We start from the raw sequence: 15,017 nt of genomic DNA, 5'->3' as shown, positions 1-15,017 counted from the left end.
GTTTGAGCCCCAGTCAGGAGAAAAAAAACTAAATGAAGCTAGACTAGGGACTTTCTAAACCTACTAATTCCAGTAACTTGCCATGTGACTCTAGGGAAATCAAGTTAACTGCTCCTTGTTTACCTTCTGGCTAATAAGGGAAGTTGCCGGCTAATCTAGTCCCCTGAGGTGGGGGAGTTATGCAGAGCAATGCTACTGTGAATGGTTAGGGAGGAGAGCCCTTTCTTTCATCCACCCTTTGGTTAAGTGGGTGTCTCCTCTACTGCTAGATTTGTCCCCTCTGGGACTTGGGGGTGGAGTTGGGAGAGAGCCTGTGTGTGTGTGCAATTTATCTGCACATTCTTTTTCCTCTCTGCAATTTCAGGGTCATGCTGCGGCAGCCTGGCGCCTGACAAGTGAGGGGGAACCTGCCCTGGGATTACTGCTAGTGCAAACTAACAGCAGGACAGGCTGGCCTCAGAAGAGCAGGGATGGACAGAGCAGCTGCAGAGCCCAGGCCAGCAGCTCCAGGAAGAAGGCCTGGATCCTGGTGGGGAGCTCTGCGCACACTCTGCTGACCAGATCCGCTTGGATGCAGCACTCCGCTGAGCAGCAACTGTTACCAGCCCCAAAGGACCCTAAAGCAAGAGTAGGTGCTTAGTGCAACTGCATTTGGGGCTGTGACTACCAAGAAACGGGACAAGCACTTTGGATGGGAAGCATCTGGGGACTAATGAGAGGAGAATCTTGGTCTCTGCAGCAATTTCCTGACGCCACCCACGGAGCTTCCTGGTTTTCTTCTTTCAGGGCTGGGATCTGGTTCCCACCCCTGGCAGAGGGGCTGGGACAGCAGTGCCAGCCAAGGTGGGAAGGACTCTTGCATGGAATGCAGGCCCCCTGAAGCCTGTATCCCCTCTGTTTTAATCAGAGTTCCAGGGTTTCCCCACTGCAGGGGACGAGGGGCTGCCTCAGTGTCTGCTCATGAGCCACAAAGACCACGACTGCTCCGAACTGGACCTTTTCAAGCCGCCAAAGAGGGGGACCCCCAGAACTGGCGGCCAGCAATCCCAAGGGACTAGAGGGCTGGGATGGACTGACCTCCTCCTGTCCAGGGCAGCAGGAAAGGCAGAGCCTTTGTGACCCAGCTAGTCACAGAGAAAACCAATGAAGCCCTAAACTAGGACCCAAGTGGCTCAGGGACAGGGGAGCCACTCCTTACATTGAGGGAGGGCGTGGTGAGGTTCCCCTGCTGTAGCACATGCCCTATGCCCTTTGCACTTGCTGCCGGAATAGACAGGCTGCACCGTGGCTGGCACCTCAGGTGGGGAAAGAAGTGGCCACGGCGACAGCTGCCCGCCTGCTAGCACCATGAAGTGCTCCCTGCGGGTGTGGTTCCTCTCTGTGGCCTTCCTGCTGGTGTTCATCATGTCCCTGCTCTTCACTTACTCACACCATAGCATGGCCACCTTGCCCTACCTGGATTCGGGGGCCCTGGGCGGGACACACCCCGTGAAGCTGGTGCCCGGCTATTCTGGCCTTCAGCGCCTCAGCAAGGAGGGGCTCTCAGGCAAGAGCTGTGCCTGCCGCCGCTGCATGGGTGATACGGGTGCCTCCGATTGGTTCAACAGCCACTTTGACAGCAACATCTCACCCGTCTGGACCAGAGAGAACATGGATCTTCCCCCAGATGTCCAAAGGTGGTGGATGGTGAGAGCTGTGACCCCTTCTGCCTCCCCTTTGCTGTCCTCTCACCAGGGCTCATCCTCCCTGTTTTGGAGTGACCCTCAGATCCCCCTCTTGGTTTTGGGCTATCTGAATTCTGGCCTCCAGTGCCATGACAAAGTGGGAGGTCCATTTGACCAGAGCCATATACCAGGATCACAGATTACTGAAGGACAGAGCAAGTTTTCATCTGCAAAGAGAGAGAGCTAGTATTTTTAATGCTGTTGGAGCCCAGCATAGACCAGAAATGGTTATTGGTCTAGGCACAGACAGGAGGATCAGCCCATGTGAGAAGGTGGGGACAAATGTAAGTCATGCAGATATGCAGATAGGGGAACCTGCCCATTGCGCAGTCGCCCCTCAGCCCCAGCAAGTGCTGCCAGGTTAGGGTGTGGCTTGCGCTGCTGCATCTTCTAACCTCTTATGAGACCCACACATCCAGTTTTTTTTTTTAAGCACTAGGCCTTGAGCATGCCAGAAAGGCACTCTACCATTGACCTACATCCCTAGCCCTTTTTAAATGTTTTATTTTGAGACAGGATCTCACTCAGTTGCCCAGGCTGGAACTTGGAATCCTCCTGCCTTAGCCCCCAGAGTAGCTGGGATTATAGGCCTGTGCCCGCTTATGGCTACTCTTGGTTCTCTACAATTGCTGGGAAAAGACTTAGCCCTGGGCTAGCATAAAAAGGCATTGCATATTACCCTCAGGGGCTAAGGGAGGTAGAGAGAGGGGCTCCCGCCCTTTTAGATCCTGGCACTTTTCTGCTTCTCAGTGCCTTCTACTTTGCTCCCATTACTTCTGGAACATTGCCTCCCAGACTCTGCAGGGCCATCTGGGTGCTGCCTGGGCCAAGGGTGGAGTGGTATCCTTGGGCCCACAGGCTTCCTGCATACCCCACAGGAGGCCTCAGGAGGCCGCTTCTGGCCCCTGGTTTCCCCAGCTGGCAAATGGAAGCAGTAGGACTCCCCTTTCTCTCACCTTCAAGGAAGAATGAGGATGAGCTTGTGTAACCAGTTTATCAGAACAACTCCCCAGACTTCTGGCCCAGACTCTCAGAGCCCCTAGGATTGGTCCAGTCCACAATCTCCCACCCCCACCCCCTGCCATCCCACAGTACCAGGGATTGAACCCAGGAACTCACAATTGCTAGGCAAGTGCTCTTCCACTGAGCCGAATCTCAGATGGGCCAATGGGGAAGGATTCCTGAAGGAAGTCGCTCTGCCTTATGCCCTCAGTCCCCAGCATTTTAAAGCCCCAGTTTCAGCATAAATGTTGGTGGCCCATGCCATGGGCCAACTCCAGCCCACTAAGTATTTTTCCAATAGTTACAGTAGTTACCAATATTTAGAAATCAGGTTATTTCACATGAAACCTGTATTTTTAGCTTCTCTTGAAAATTTGGGGAATTTGGCCCTTTTGGGCTTATAATTCCATGTGGCAATAATTGGTTGATTTTTTTTTTTTTTTTTTTTTTTTTTTTGGCATACTGGAATTGAACTCAGAGATACTCTACCACTGAGCTTCCTCTCCAGCCCTTTTCAAAATTTTTACTTTGAAACAGGGTCTTGCTAAGTTACAGAGGCTGGTCTTGAACTTGTGATCCTCCTGCCTCAGCCTCCCCAGTCACTGGGATTATGGACTTGCACCACTGTGCTGGACTGAACTTGCTCTTTCTGATGGACATAGTCTGTGGACCCCACCTGTTGCTTCACTCCTGTGACACCTGCCTGGCCCTGAAAGCAATGAACTGCTGCCCTGCCTCATTTTCCAATCTTTGTCCATCAGTAGCTTGGATTCCAGCCGGTGATGGTTGGGAGTGACTGAGGGTGAGGTGAGGTGAGGTGAGGGCTCAGGGAATGACTTCAGGTATCCTGTGAATGTTATCCTGGTTGGGTCATCTGTAACCCCAGCCATCAGACTGAGTCTCAGGGGTGCCCCATGTGGGCTGATTGGGAAGGATTGCTCTGCCTTGTGACACAGGCTTGCAGGTCCTCTGAGAGCATGGTGAATAGCATCTTGATCACCTAGTCCTCTCTAGCATGTCAGAGAAGCCCTGACAGTCACTGGTCTCTGATCAGTGAAGCCCACTGGGAACCAGGACTTTGCTCCCTTTGAGAGATGGGTGGGTCCTCACAGGCTAGGAGGTCTACCTGGCTCCAGTTCAAAGGGAAGGCCCAGAGGAGGGAGCCAGACCTCCTCCCTCCATTTAGCCTTCCCTCCCCACCCACAGATGTTGCAGCCCCAGTTCAAGTCGCACAACACCAATGAGGTGCTGGAGAAGCTGTTCCAGATTGTGCCGGGCGAGAATCCCTACCGCTCCCGGGACCCCCACCAGTGCCGGCGCTGTGCTGTGGTGGGGAACTCGGGCAACTTGAGGGGCTCTGGCTACGGGCAGGACGTGGACGGGCACAATTTCATCATGAGGTGAGCCCCTGTGGAACCGAGGGTGGGTAAGGACAAGCCTCAGGAGGGGGCCCTGCCTCCTTGGCCTTGTCTGGCAGGAGATGTGTTGCCAGTTTCCAGGAGTGCTAAGGGATGCTGCCACCTATAGGCTTCTGTGACAGGCTTGGGTTTGTCTCCTTTGTTTAAGGTGGGTGGGAGGTTATATTTCAAATCTCAACTTTGCTAGAGACCCACACTCACTTTCTGCTTTTCAGAAAGCTCTGAATTCAGAGGCTCTGAATTCCTCTCAAAAGGGCTGAAACTAGACCCCTGGCTGGGGTTTGGTGAAAACTCATTAGAAACCCTTCTTACTCACCTGGTCCCCTCAGCATAGGCCAGAAGTGAGGTCCCCAAGGCAAACTGGCATCAGGTGATTCTCTCTGAAGACAGATGTTGTGGGCAGAAAAAGCTGTCTGTTCCATTCATCCTCATAAGCCTTCCAGGGACATCTCTGCCCAGCCCTGAGGAAGGGAGAAGAGTAGAGAGAATGTTCAGTGAAGACAAAGGCACAGAACAAGGAAGGGTGTGACAGGGAATACAGGGTAGACTTGGGGTTCCTACATGGGCTGCTTTCTGCTCTGAACCCATGTCTTCTGTCTTCTTCCCTTGACTTGACTAGGGATAGGATATGCCACAATGGGGATCTTTCCACCCCTGCCCTTGGCATTGGTTTTTACCAAACATCTAAGGATGAGCATTGCAAAAAGGCCAGGTTTCCCAGGAGGCAGAAGTAAGGGCTTTGTCTTAGAAACTGTTGCTGTCTCCATAGCAACACCAAGGCAGCAGTGTGTCCCTGAGACTTTCCACATTCCTTGTAAGACCTTCCTCATGTTGGGAAATGGTGATGGGTTGGGGAGAGAGAAGTATATTCTACCCCACCTAGCACCCCAGAGCCAGCTAGGTTTATCCTCATCCTCCAATTACTGGCACCTCAAATAGGAAGGAAGTGAGATGAAACTGGGAAGGGGCTTCCCTCCCTTCACCCTGAAACAGTGGTTAAGATTGGAAAATGAGGTACTGCTCCAGTGCAGCCATGGGGCACCTGGGAAACCCAGTGAAGTGCTCTCAGAGGCCTGAGCAACTACCTTCCTAGCCACCTGCACCAAGTGGGAGCTCTGATTAGACACCTCAGTGATAGTTGATAAACTCCAGGGTTGAAACCCTACAGAACCAAAGGTCTTGGCCACTTGTGACATGTAGGTGACACCTAGTCAGGCCAGGCTGCAGACAAATCCATCAGTGCTCCTTCTCAGGAGGCATGCTCAAGATGTGCTTTGGATTGGACCCCAGAATTTTCTTCTGGAAGGGATGACCAGATGGTAACTGACTATCTGCTGATCTGTATAATGAATCAGATAGCAGTGGAGGTAACTGCTTGTAGGCCTATCTTGGTTTAGAACCAACAGGGAAATCGCTCATCCTGGAAGTAGGACCTATGTGAGATTCCACTGGGAGAGTCAAACTGAGTTATGAGTTACACTGACATGATAGCCCTACTCTCCTGTCCCCCCTACTAGCTACCTCCTCCTCCGATATGTCCTCTAAGCCCGGCTGACAACTCAAAATAGAATTGAGCTAGTCCCATCCCAGATGGCCAGTAGATACAACCACAACTCCTAGTACAGTGCCTGGTAGGTAGAAAGTATCCTGTGAATATATGAATGAAAGGGACTAGGCAACCAGACACCAGACCCCAAATAAGAGTGTCCATTCACCCTGCCTGTGTTCCATCCCAAGGCATTTTTGGCTGCTGGAGATAGCCAGGAACAGATAAAAGTTTCTGGAATGCTTTGTCCCCGAATCCCAGAGATCCAGCTCATCCTATGGCCCCTTTCCAGGTCTTGGCTTCTCCAAAATAAATCAGAACCTCAAAACAACATCTTGACTCCAGAAGACTGCCACGTTCTTTCTGTTTCCCTTGGAGGCTGGAAACATCTTTGGGGCCTCTTGCTCCATTTGTTCCCAGTGTGGGCTGGTGCCTGGACAGAAGATAGAAGGAAGTGGGGGAAGAGCAGGCTCTACAGCGGGCCTGCCTACAGGGGTGGGAGGTGGGTGGCCCTACTGCCAGGTCTAAGGAGGGACTTCATGAAAGCTCTAGCTGCCAGCTCATGGAGAAGGCAAAAACAGGTCTTCGGAAGCCAGCCTGGGGCAGCCACAGCACTTTCTTTGATCAGCAGGGCCAGCTTGGTCTCTCAGTTTCTGGTGAAATTAAGTTTGCTTCTTAGGTTCTCACAAGTGTGAGACCCCTGCTTGTGCTCAGCCCAGTGTCACCAACCCAATTTTTCCCACCTCCTGCTTGCCCCTTTGCATCCCCCAGGCAACCGAGAGATGGTTCCTTACCTACTTTGACACCATCCCTGTTAAGGCTTCTCTCCAACCTACTCTGTTCTCCACAGAGCTTAGGGTAACTTGGCAGAAGGCAGGCAGCAGACACAGACTGGTTGTGGTGACAAGGTGACAACAGGACATCAGTGCCTGTGTATGTAACTGTAGTAACCCCAAACCTGTTAAGCATTACTCATGAGTGGGAAAAGATAATTCTAGGGTCCTCTAAGGAGACAGTAGCTCTGAACTCTAAAGACTAGGTAGACCAGAGGGACACAGCCAGGAGGCAGGTGGCAGTTCCTCTGAAGACATGGGTCTGGGGCAGGGAGGCAGGGTCTAGATCCCTGTTCTGGGCATGGGGGTAGGTTCTACAGGGAAGATTCTAGGAGTCCACTTGAACCCAGACTAGAACTGAAGTGGTTCAGAACAAAGACTCTGCTGGAGCTGGTGGTGCACTTGTGTAATCTCAGCTACTTGGAAGACTGAGGCAGGAGCATTCAAATTCAAGGTCAGTCTCGGCAATTTAGCAAGACCCTGACTCAAAATGATAACAGACAAAAACAAAACAAGGACCAGGGATATAGCTCAATGGTAGAGCACTTTGGGGTACAATCCACAGTAATGGAAGAATAAAAAGGACTCAGTATCCAGACTTTATGACCTTTCACTCCAAGGCACCTTCTGGTCCCTGAAGGGAAGGAACAGAGAACAGAAGGCACAGAGATGACTGGTGGAGGTGTGGCATTTTGGACAGCCCAGCCCTGGTCTCCTCAGCCCTGATGGGTGAGGAGCAGGAGAAAGACAGTATGGACAGCCCAGAAAAATCTGCACCCAGCTCAGCTAATGGTGCCAGTCACTGTGAAGGCAAGGGACATTTGTACTGATTTTATAGAACTGTAAGCTAGAGGGAGCCCCTGAAGACTCTGCTTCCTCCTTCTTGGATCCCTGTGACCAATGGAAGACCAGCTTATGGTCATCCAACCTTGGTAGTCATTATTCTGCAAGGTGGTCCTCAGGAGGCAGCAGTGTCCTCATAGCAAAAGACAAGACCAACAGATTTGTGTTTAGAGCTGGTTCACATGGGATGTAAGTTGCTCACCAAAAAAGGGAGCCTTGACTGTATTTATCCTATATTTTGCAGAGATTGAAAGGATGATCCCTTCTTGGTTTATTACACCCAGGGCCATGGGAAGTCTACCCTCATGGTCTTCATTTTATTTTCTCCTTTTTTCAGTACTGAGGATTGAACCCAAGGGCACTCTACCACTAAGCTATACATCCTCAGCTCTTTTTGTTTTTTGAGACAGGGTCTTGCCAAATTGCCCAGGCTGGCCTCAAATTTGCAATCCTACCTTAGCCTTTAATTGCTGGAATTAAAGGTGTGCACTACCCTGCCTAGTATTTGGATTTTTTAAATTTATGTATTTATTTACTTATTTTTTTAAAGCTGGAAATGACTCTAGGGCCTCAGTGTGTGCTCAGCAAGTGCTATACCACTGAGCTACATCCCAGCTCCAGAAGGAAGGCTTTTTTCCTCTTTCCTTTCTACATTGTAATTTCTTCCTGCTGCACGTAGTAGGCACTAAAATACATATATTAAAAGAAGTGGGATACTTCACACCATTTGATTATTTCACTGATTAACTGTCTTGGATTTATTTCTTACCAGTACGTATAAACTTCCTTCATTTCTTCTGATGGCTATATTCTCTTATCTGAATGTGAAAAATGCATTTACCAGTTCATTGTCTGATTGATTGAATAGCCTTGTGCATGTCTTTGCACACCTATGTAACCATTTTTATAGATTTATGGAAATAAAATTGCTGGGTCAAAGTGTACATCCATTTATGTTTTTGATAGATAGCACCAAATTGTCCTCTTAAAATCCACTAGTTTCCATGGCAGTTTCTTCTCATGAAACCCTCTTTTCCCTGCAGGATGAATCAAGCACCAACTGTGGGCTTTGAGCAGGATGTTGGCAGCCGAACCACCCACCACTTCATGTACCCTGAGAGTGCCAAGAACCTGCCTGCCAACGTCAGCTTTGTGTTGGTTCCCTTCAAGGCCCTGGACCTGCTGTGGATTGCCAGTGCCCTGTCCACGGGACAGATCCGATTGTGAGCTTCTTTGCTGGCTGGGAATGGAGTATGGGTGACAGGGTCACTGTGAGAAGAGTCTCCCCCGGGGAGTGGAGCATAGATTTCCTTTAAGTGAACATTTTGGTCAAGAGGGGCTAGTGAGCTGGGTGCAGTGACGCATGCCTATAATCCCAGTGGCTGGGGAGGCTGACAGGAGGATCATGAATTCAAAGCCAGTCTCAACAACTTAGCAAAGCCCTGGGCAACTCAGTGAGTTCCTATCTCTAAATAAAATATAAAAAGGGTTGGGGATGTGGCTCAGTGGTTAAGCACTGAACCCCTGGGTTCAATTCCTGGCATAAATAAATAAATAAATAAATAAATAAATAGGCTGTTGAGGATGGAAGACCCAAAACTTGGGTTAGCTGAGGGCAACCCCCGTGTTTTGTGTCACTTTCTGCATGCTGTTGTCCAGCATATCGAGAAGAGGTGAGGAAAAGCAGTCTGGTTTTGATCTCCCCAGGAGGTGGCTCCTGACTCTGGGAGCTCTGCCTACTGAGCACTTCCTTTGGGGCAATTGTCTCATCACAGCTGGGAACCACGGGAGATTCAATCCACCAAGTATTTTTTTAAGAGCAGTTTCAAGATGTAATTCACGTACCACAGAAGTTGCCCATTTAAAGAGTACAATCCAATGACTTTTGTGTATTCAGAGTAGCCTAACCATCTCCACAATTAATTTTAGAACGTTTTCATGTTTTAAATGTCTTTATTTAAAGATCTACAGAATACTCCTGTACTCCTTAGCCATCACCTCTACGCCACCCACCACCAGTCTATTCTCTAATCTTGCATTTTGTTGTGACTAAATATATATAAAATTACGATTTTGACCATTTGTAAGTTCAGTAACATTTTCATATTGTTATACACCCCTCACTACTGTCTGCCTTCAGAACCCTTCCATCATCTTGAATGGAAACCATGTACCCATTAAACACAAACACCCAACCCCTGGTAACCTCTATTTTACTGTCCGTCTCTATGGCTTGATTGTTCTAGTGCCTTCTGTAAGTGGAATAATATCCTATTCGTCCTTTTGTGTCTGACTTATTTCACTCAACACACTGTCCTTCCGGTTCATCCATGTTGTAGCTTTTGTCAGAATTTCATTCTCATTTAAGGCTTGTATGTATATGCCACATTCTGTTTATCCTTTTACCCCTCAATGGACATTTGAGTTGTTTCTACTTTTGGCTATGGTTATCATGTCATGTATTTTTTATACAACTGCTTTTTTTTTTTTTTTTTTTTTTTTTTTAAGAGGGGCAATACTGTGGCTTGAACTCAGGGGTGTTCTACACTCTACATTCCTATCCCCCTTAATTTTTTTAATTTTGAGTCACAGTCATGTGTTTTCTAAACAGATAAAATTAGTTGAGCTGGGTATGGTGGCACATATCTGTAATCCCAGTGACTAGGGAGGCTGAGGCAGGATTGTAAATTCAAGGCCAACCTGAGCAACTTAGTAAGACCCTGTCTCAAGAAATAAAAGGTGTGGGGGTGTGTGTGGCTAGGGTGTAGCTCAGTGGTAAGGTGCCCCTGAATTCAATCCCCAGTATCAAAAAAAAAAAATAGTTGAGGGCTGGGGAGATAGCTCAGCTGGTAGAGTGCTTGGCCTCGCAAGCACAAAGCGCTGAGTTCGATCCCCAGTACCGCAAAAAAAAAAAAAAAGTTGATATAAAATATAGTATCCTGATTAAGATGTTCAATATTTGGGAGACCCAAGGGCTAAAATCAGTGCTGTAAAGTTGAGGTGCCATAGGTATGCAGAGAAGGGAGTGTGGATTACAGGAGCCATACCGGCTAAGAGGTGCTTGTGCCAAGCCTGAGGGAAGCAGAGAGAAGGTGTTCTGGGCAGAAGGCAGTACACAAACATGGTGGGTTTGAGATGATCAGCTAAACCCAAGTGGAGAGTTCCCAGAAGACAGCTCAAGGAAGAAGGGTTGTGGCTGGATTATTGAAGGCACCAGGGCTTATCTAAAATATCCCTGCTCTTATCTTGAATGACATGGGAGCCCTTGAAGGTTTCTGATTGAGTTACTGCAGTGATGAACATGCCACAGGAGAGCAGTCTGGAAGCAGGTCAGCCTGGAGGTTGTGAGGCTGTCATCACTCAGTCCTGAAGGGGAGGAGAGGGATCTCTGGGTCCCATGAGCCACCTGAAATGTTACTTCTCTGTCTGCTTGCAGCACTTATGCCCCAGTGAAGTCCTTCCTTCGAGTGGACAAAGAAAAGGTAAATTCTCCCTCTCTCCCCTTTTTCCTAAAAACAGTGCTGACCTTACTCATGGTATGTCTGGTCCTGTGGCTTAAGTGTGTCCCAGTGCTCTTCTAGAACCTTCAGAATTCCCATCTACTGGTATGCCTGACCTCTAAAGAGGTCACAGAAACCAAGGAGCACTCAGGCCCAGGTCTCCTGACAAGCACAGTGGAACTGGTAGAAGCTGCTCAGAGCCTCACGTGCCTGTTACTTTTTCTTCTCCAAGGTCCAGATCTACAACCCAGCCTTCTTCAAGTATATCCATGACAGATGGACAGAGCATCATGGGCGGTACCCTTCTACAGGGATGCTGGTGCTCTTCTTTGCCCTGCATGTGTGTGATGAGGTGGGTAGGTCCCAATCTAGGGAGGTGGGAGGGATGACAGGATCCCAAAAAGGGGCAGCAACCCTTCTCAGGTCTTAGGAGTGCCTCCATAGGAAAGCTTTTTTTTTTTTTTTTTTTTGCATTGCTGGGGATTGAACACAGGGCCTTGTGCTTGCAAGGCACACATTCTACCAACTGAGCTATATCCCCAACCCCAGGAAAGCATTTTTGTAGGCAGAAACCATGTGGTTTAGCCAGGCACATACTTATAATCCCAGCTACTCAGGAGGCTGAGGCAGGAGGCTCACAAAGATTGAGGGCAGCCTGGGAAACTTAATAAGACCCTGTCTCAAAATTGAAAGGACTAAGGATATAATAGCTCAGTGGTAGAGTGCTTACCTAGCATGCACAAGGACCCTGGGTTCAATTCCCAGTACAGTGTTTGATCACACGTGTACCCACACACACACACACACACACACACACACACACAATCATATAGCTGAGCATGGTGGCCTCCGTAATCCCAGCTACTGGGGAGTTCGGGAGAAGAAGATCTCTTGTGTCCAGGGGTTGGAGGCCAGCATGGATAATTTTTTAAAACTCATCTCTTATAAAAAAAAAAAAAAAAAAAAAAAAACTCATCTCTTATAAAGCAAAATGTTCGCAGTGACTTGGGAGTCAGAGGCAGGAAGATTCCAAGTTCTTGTGGGATGACTGTCTCCACAGCCCTGAGCTCAGGTCTATTCTGTTAAAAATGCAGGTTATTCTGCGTATGGTAATCCCAGCTAAACTGGAGGTAGAGGCAGAAGAATCTCGAGTTTAGGACCAACCTGGGCAATTTAGCAAGATCCTATCTCAAAATAAAAATATTTTTAAAAGGGCTGGCATGTAATTCAGGTGTAGAGCTCTTGCCTGGCATGCTTGAGGCCCTGGATTGGATTTCAAGTACCACACACACACAAAAAGTTACTCAAAGAACCACATTTTACTGTGTCATCCAGGGCAGTACTTATGCCTGGCACACCCACTTTTGCCAGTAAGTTCAATGTGTGGTATTGGATATATGACCGGCTTTCAAAGAAAAGTACACCGTTTCAAAGAATGGAAGCCTGGGGCTATAGTTTATGTTCAAATCCCAGCACAACAACAACGATTTTAAAAAGAAGAAGTTAGTAAGGGTTGGAGGAGGGAGAACTGAAAAGGGAAGAGCCATCCCCTGCAACCCCGTCTGTGTTTATGTCGGTCTTGGGTGTACCCTACATTTCGGTGCCTCCTCACAGGAAGAGATGAGCTGTCAGCCTCCAGGTGCTGACCTGTCGCGGTGCCCACTTCTCCTGCCTTACTATGGTCCCTGACATACGGTGACCCTAAGCCACCCTTCCCCGCAGGTGAACGTGTATGGGTTCGGGGCCGACAGCCGGGGCAACTGGCACCACTACTGGGAGAATAACCGGTACGCGGGCGAATTCCGGAAGACGGGCGTACATGACGCGGACTTCGAAGCCCACATTATCGACATGCTGGCCAAGGCCAGCAAGATCGAGGTCTACCGAGGCAACTGAGCAGGGCCTTGCCGCTACCCTTCCTGCCCAGCCGCTAGGCGCCGGGGCGCGCTCCCTCGGGCATCACCAGGCAATCAGGAATGACGCCAGGCCAAGGTGTGGGCCAATCATTCTGCAGTCCAGCGAGAGCCTGCTGTCCTCCGCCAATCATGAGACCGGGGGGCCGGTCAAGGCCTGGCACCAATCAGCTCTGTGGCTGGGCGGAACTTCTGTTTCTCCCAGCCAATCATGCGACTCAAGGAGAACTTCCGTCGCTGGGACCCGTCTCCTCCAATCAATGGCCTTCGGGGGCGGGCCAGCGGCTACTCAATCCCCCTCCCTTCTGCTTTTGGATAAGGTTTTATTTTCCGCCTTTTAAGTAGGGGCTCCTGGGGGCCTCGATGGAGTACTGTTCTCAGGCTCGACTGAAGGAGGGTCCCTCGCTGTCCGGCCTGGCTATCCCTGGGGCGCCGAGGAGGAAATGCCAGGCAGTGGCCGCAGGCCTGGGCGTGTTCGGGTCCCTGGGGACGTGGGGCGTCAACCGAGGCCGGATGGTGGTCAGGAAGGAGTGTGCCTCAGCCAAGAGAAAAGCTAGTGTCCCCAGATCCGAGAGCATTTTAGACTGCACATGTCCTTTCTCCATCAGGCCCAGATGGGTGAGTGCAAACCCACCAAAGAAATTCGGTCATGGTGGAAACCCAGCGGGCGCATGGGGCCCTCCTCCACCTCTTCCCTCCCTGCCTTTGGCCACCCTTTACGATGGCCTCTGACTAGGGCATTTTGTGTCTCACCAGAAACCAGGAAATTGTATTCGCCCCTTGCTTCGGGGTGGACTTTGCCTAGGGCTTAACTCCATAACAGAGATGTCAGGTACAGGGTAGGGAACCAGGAAGCCCTGTCAGGTCACATGTAAGGTGCTTCTTTCTCACGCGTGCCCTCGCTTCTACTGTTCACCAACAACCTTTTTAGTGGCCCTGCTTAGGCCCCGGGCGTCCTCACCAGCCAACCTGTTGCTCTGGAAAAATATTAGAAAACTTGCCCTAGTATTGGGACCCTAGTTCTCTCTCCCGCTCCCCGCACCCCCAACACGCCCAGGTCTTTGGCCTTGGGAGAGAGAACAACCCGTGGGAAGGGAGGCTGGAGAGCCCACCTGCCCGTGCATGCGCCTTCTTCCTTCACCCATCACCCCAAAGAGGAGCAGGAAGCCTCTTGCTTAGGGGTGGAATTTGCTTTGGGTTCATACCAGTTATCCTAAAGCTGCCGGGTATGGCCACCCAATCAAGATTCCTTCAGGATTCTAAGCAGATCTTGCAAATAGCCCAGAAAGTCCCTGGGGAAGAGCTGCCCCGCAGGCCTCCCCACTGCCTGCACCCTTTTCCTGCTGCCTCCTGCCTCTAACCTACTTTCCTTTCCAGCTCCAGAAAGGCTAGGAAGTCAGCAACCAGGGGTTACAACTAGAAATCTACTTACATGACTGAACCCATCGGAAGTCCCTAGTAGTAGAAACTACTGATGGTATTCTCACCTTCAGGTATGGGGACGTTCAACAGGGAGAAAGGGCTTCTATGAAGCCCTCACACCAAGGAAAGGATCCCTCTTCCCAATGGTAGTGTCAGGAATACCACCCTTTTCTTAGTGGACACAAACTAGCAGCCTTCTAGCCATTGGAATAATTGCTGCAGTTGATTGGGGGGACATTCACCCACTGGAAAGAATGTTAGAGGAGGGTTGGGGTGGGGTAATGGGCATTGAAACTAAAAATTAATATATTGAGAACTTAGATCTAGTTTCTTCCCAGTTCCAAAAGCAGGAGGCATTGAGGATGGGTGTGGTGGGGTGGACTCCGGTGAGAGGGCTGTGGTAGAATGCCTCTCAGGGCACCGCCCCGCCCCCCCCCCCACCATTTAGGAGAGTCAAGGCACCAGCTGTTCTTGCAAGTCTCATCTCAGTGATTCCTTAAGAGGTTGTTTTGAGTGTTGAGAAGATGAAAAACAATGCAATTATGCCAAACAGTATTGAGCAGAATAATTTATTTCTTTTTCTTCTTTTGTTTAAACCATTAATCCTCATTCTGGAAGAGGTAGGTCCCAGCACCCAGTTCAGATCCCCTTTTCTGCAATAGTTATTTAAACATTTTTTTATTTCCTTCCCTTTCTCTTTCTGAATTAAAAAGAACAACCAAAAAAAAAAAAAAAAAGAGCTATAGTCATCTGTTCTGAAATGTGTATGATCATAAGTTTATCTGACTGAGACTGGGAAGCTGTGATGAAGTAATG

At 49.5% G+C, this 15,017-nt stretch overlaps 1 protein-coding gene across 1 annotated transcript in view; it reads left to right on the top strand.

The window, feature by feature from the left end:
- St3gal2 (ST3 beta-galactoside alpha-2,3-sialyltransferase 2) overlaps positions 1–13,397 on the top strand; it is a 49,293-nt gene extending 35,896 nt beyond the window's left edge. The window contains exons 2-7 of the mRNA XM_047528991.1: positions 365–1,686; positions 3,933–4,126; positions 8,410–8,589; positions 10,803–10,848; positions 11,099–11,218; positions 12,589–13,397. Coding sequence (XP_047384947.1) covers positions 1,348–1,686; positions 3,933–4,126; positions 8,410–8,589; positions 10,803–10,848; positions 11,099–11,218; positions 12,589–12,762 — 1,053 coding nt within the window. The 5' untranslated portion in view covers positions 365–1,347 and the 3' untranslated portion in view covers positions 12,763–13,397. The remainder of the gene's footprint in view (positions 1–364; positions 1,687–3,932; positions 4,127–8,409; positions 8,590–10,802; positions 10,849–11,098; positions 11,219–12,588) is intronic.
- Positions 13,398–15,017: the final 1,620 nt, after the last annotated feature.

The sequence above is a fragment of the Sciurus carolinensis genome, chromosome 16, assembly GCF_902686445.1.
Source record: "Sciurus carolinensis chromosome 16, mSciCar1.2, whole genome shotgun sequence".
In the NCBI taxonomy this organism is placed as follows: Eukaryota; Metazoa; Chordata; class Mammalia; order Rodentia; family Sciuridae; genus Sciurus; species Sciurus carolinensis.
The sequence above is the reverse complement of the archived record's forward strand: the minus strand, read 5'-3'. Positions and strand labels throughout refer to the sequence as shown.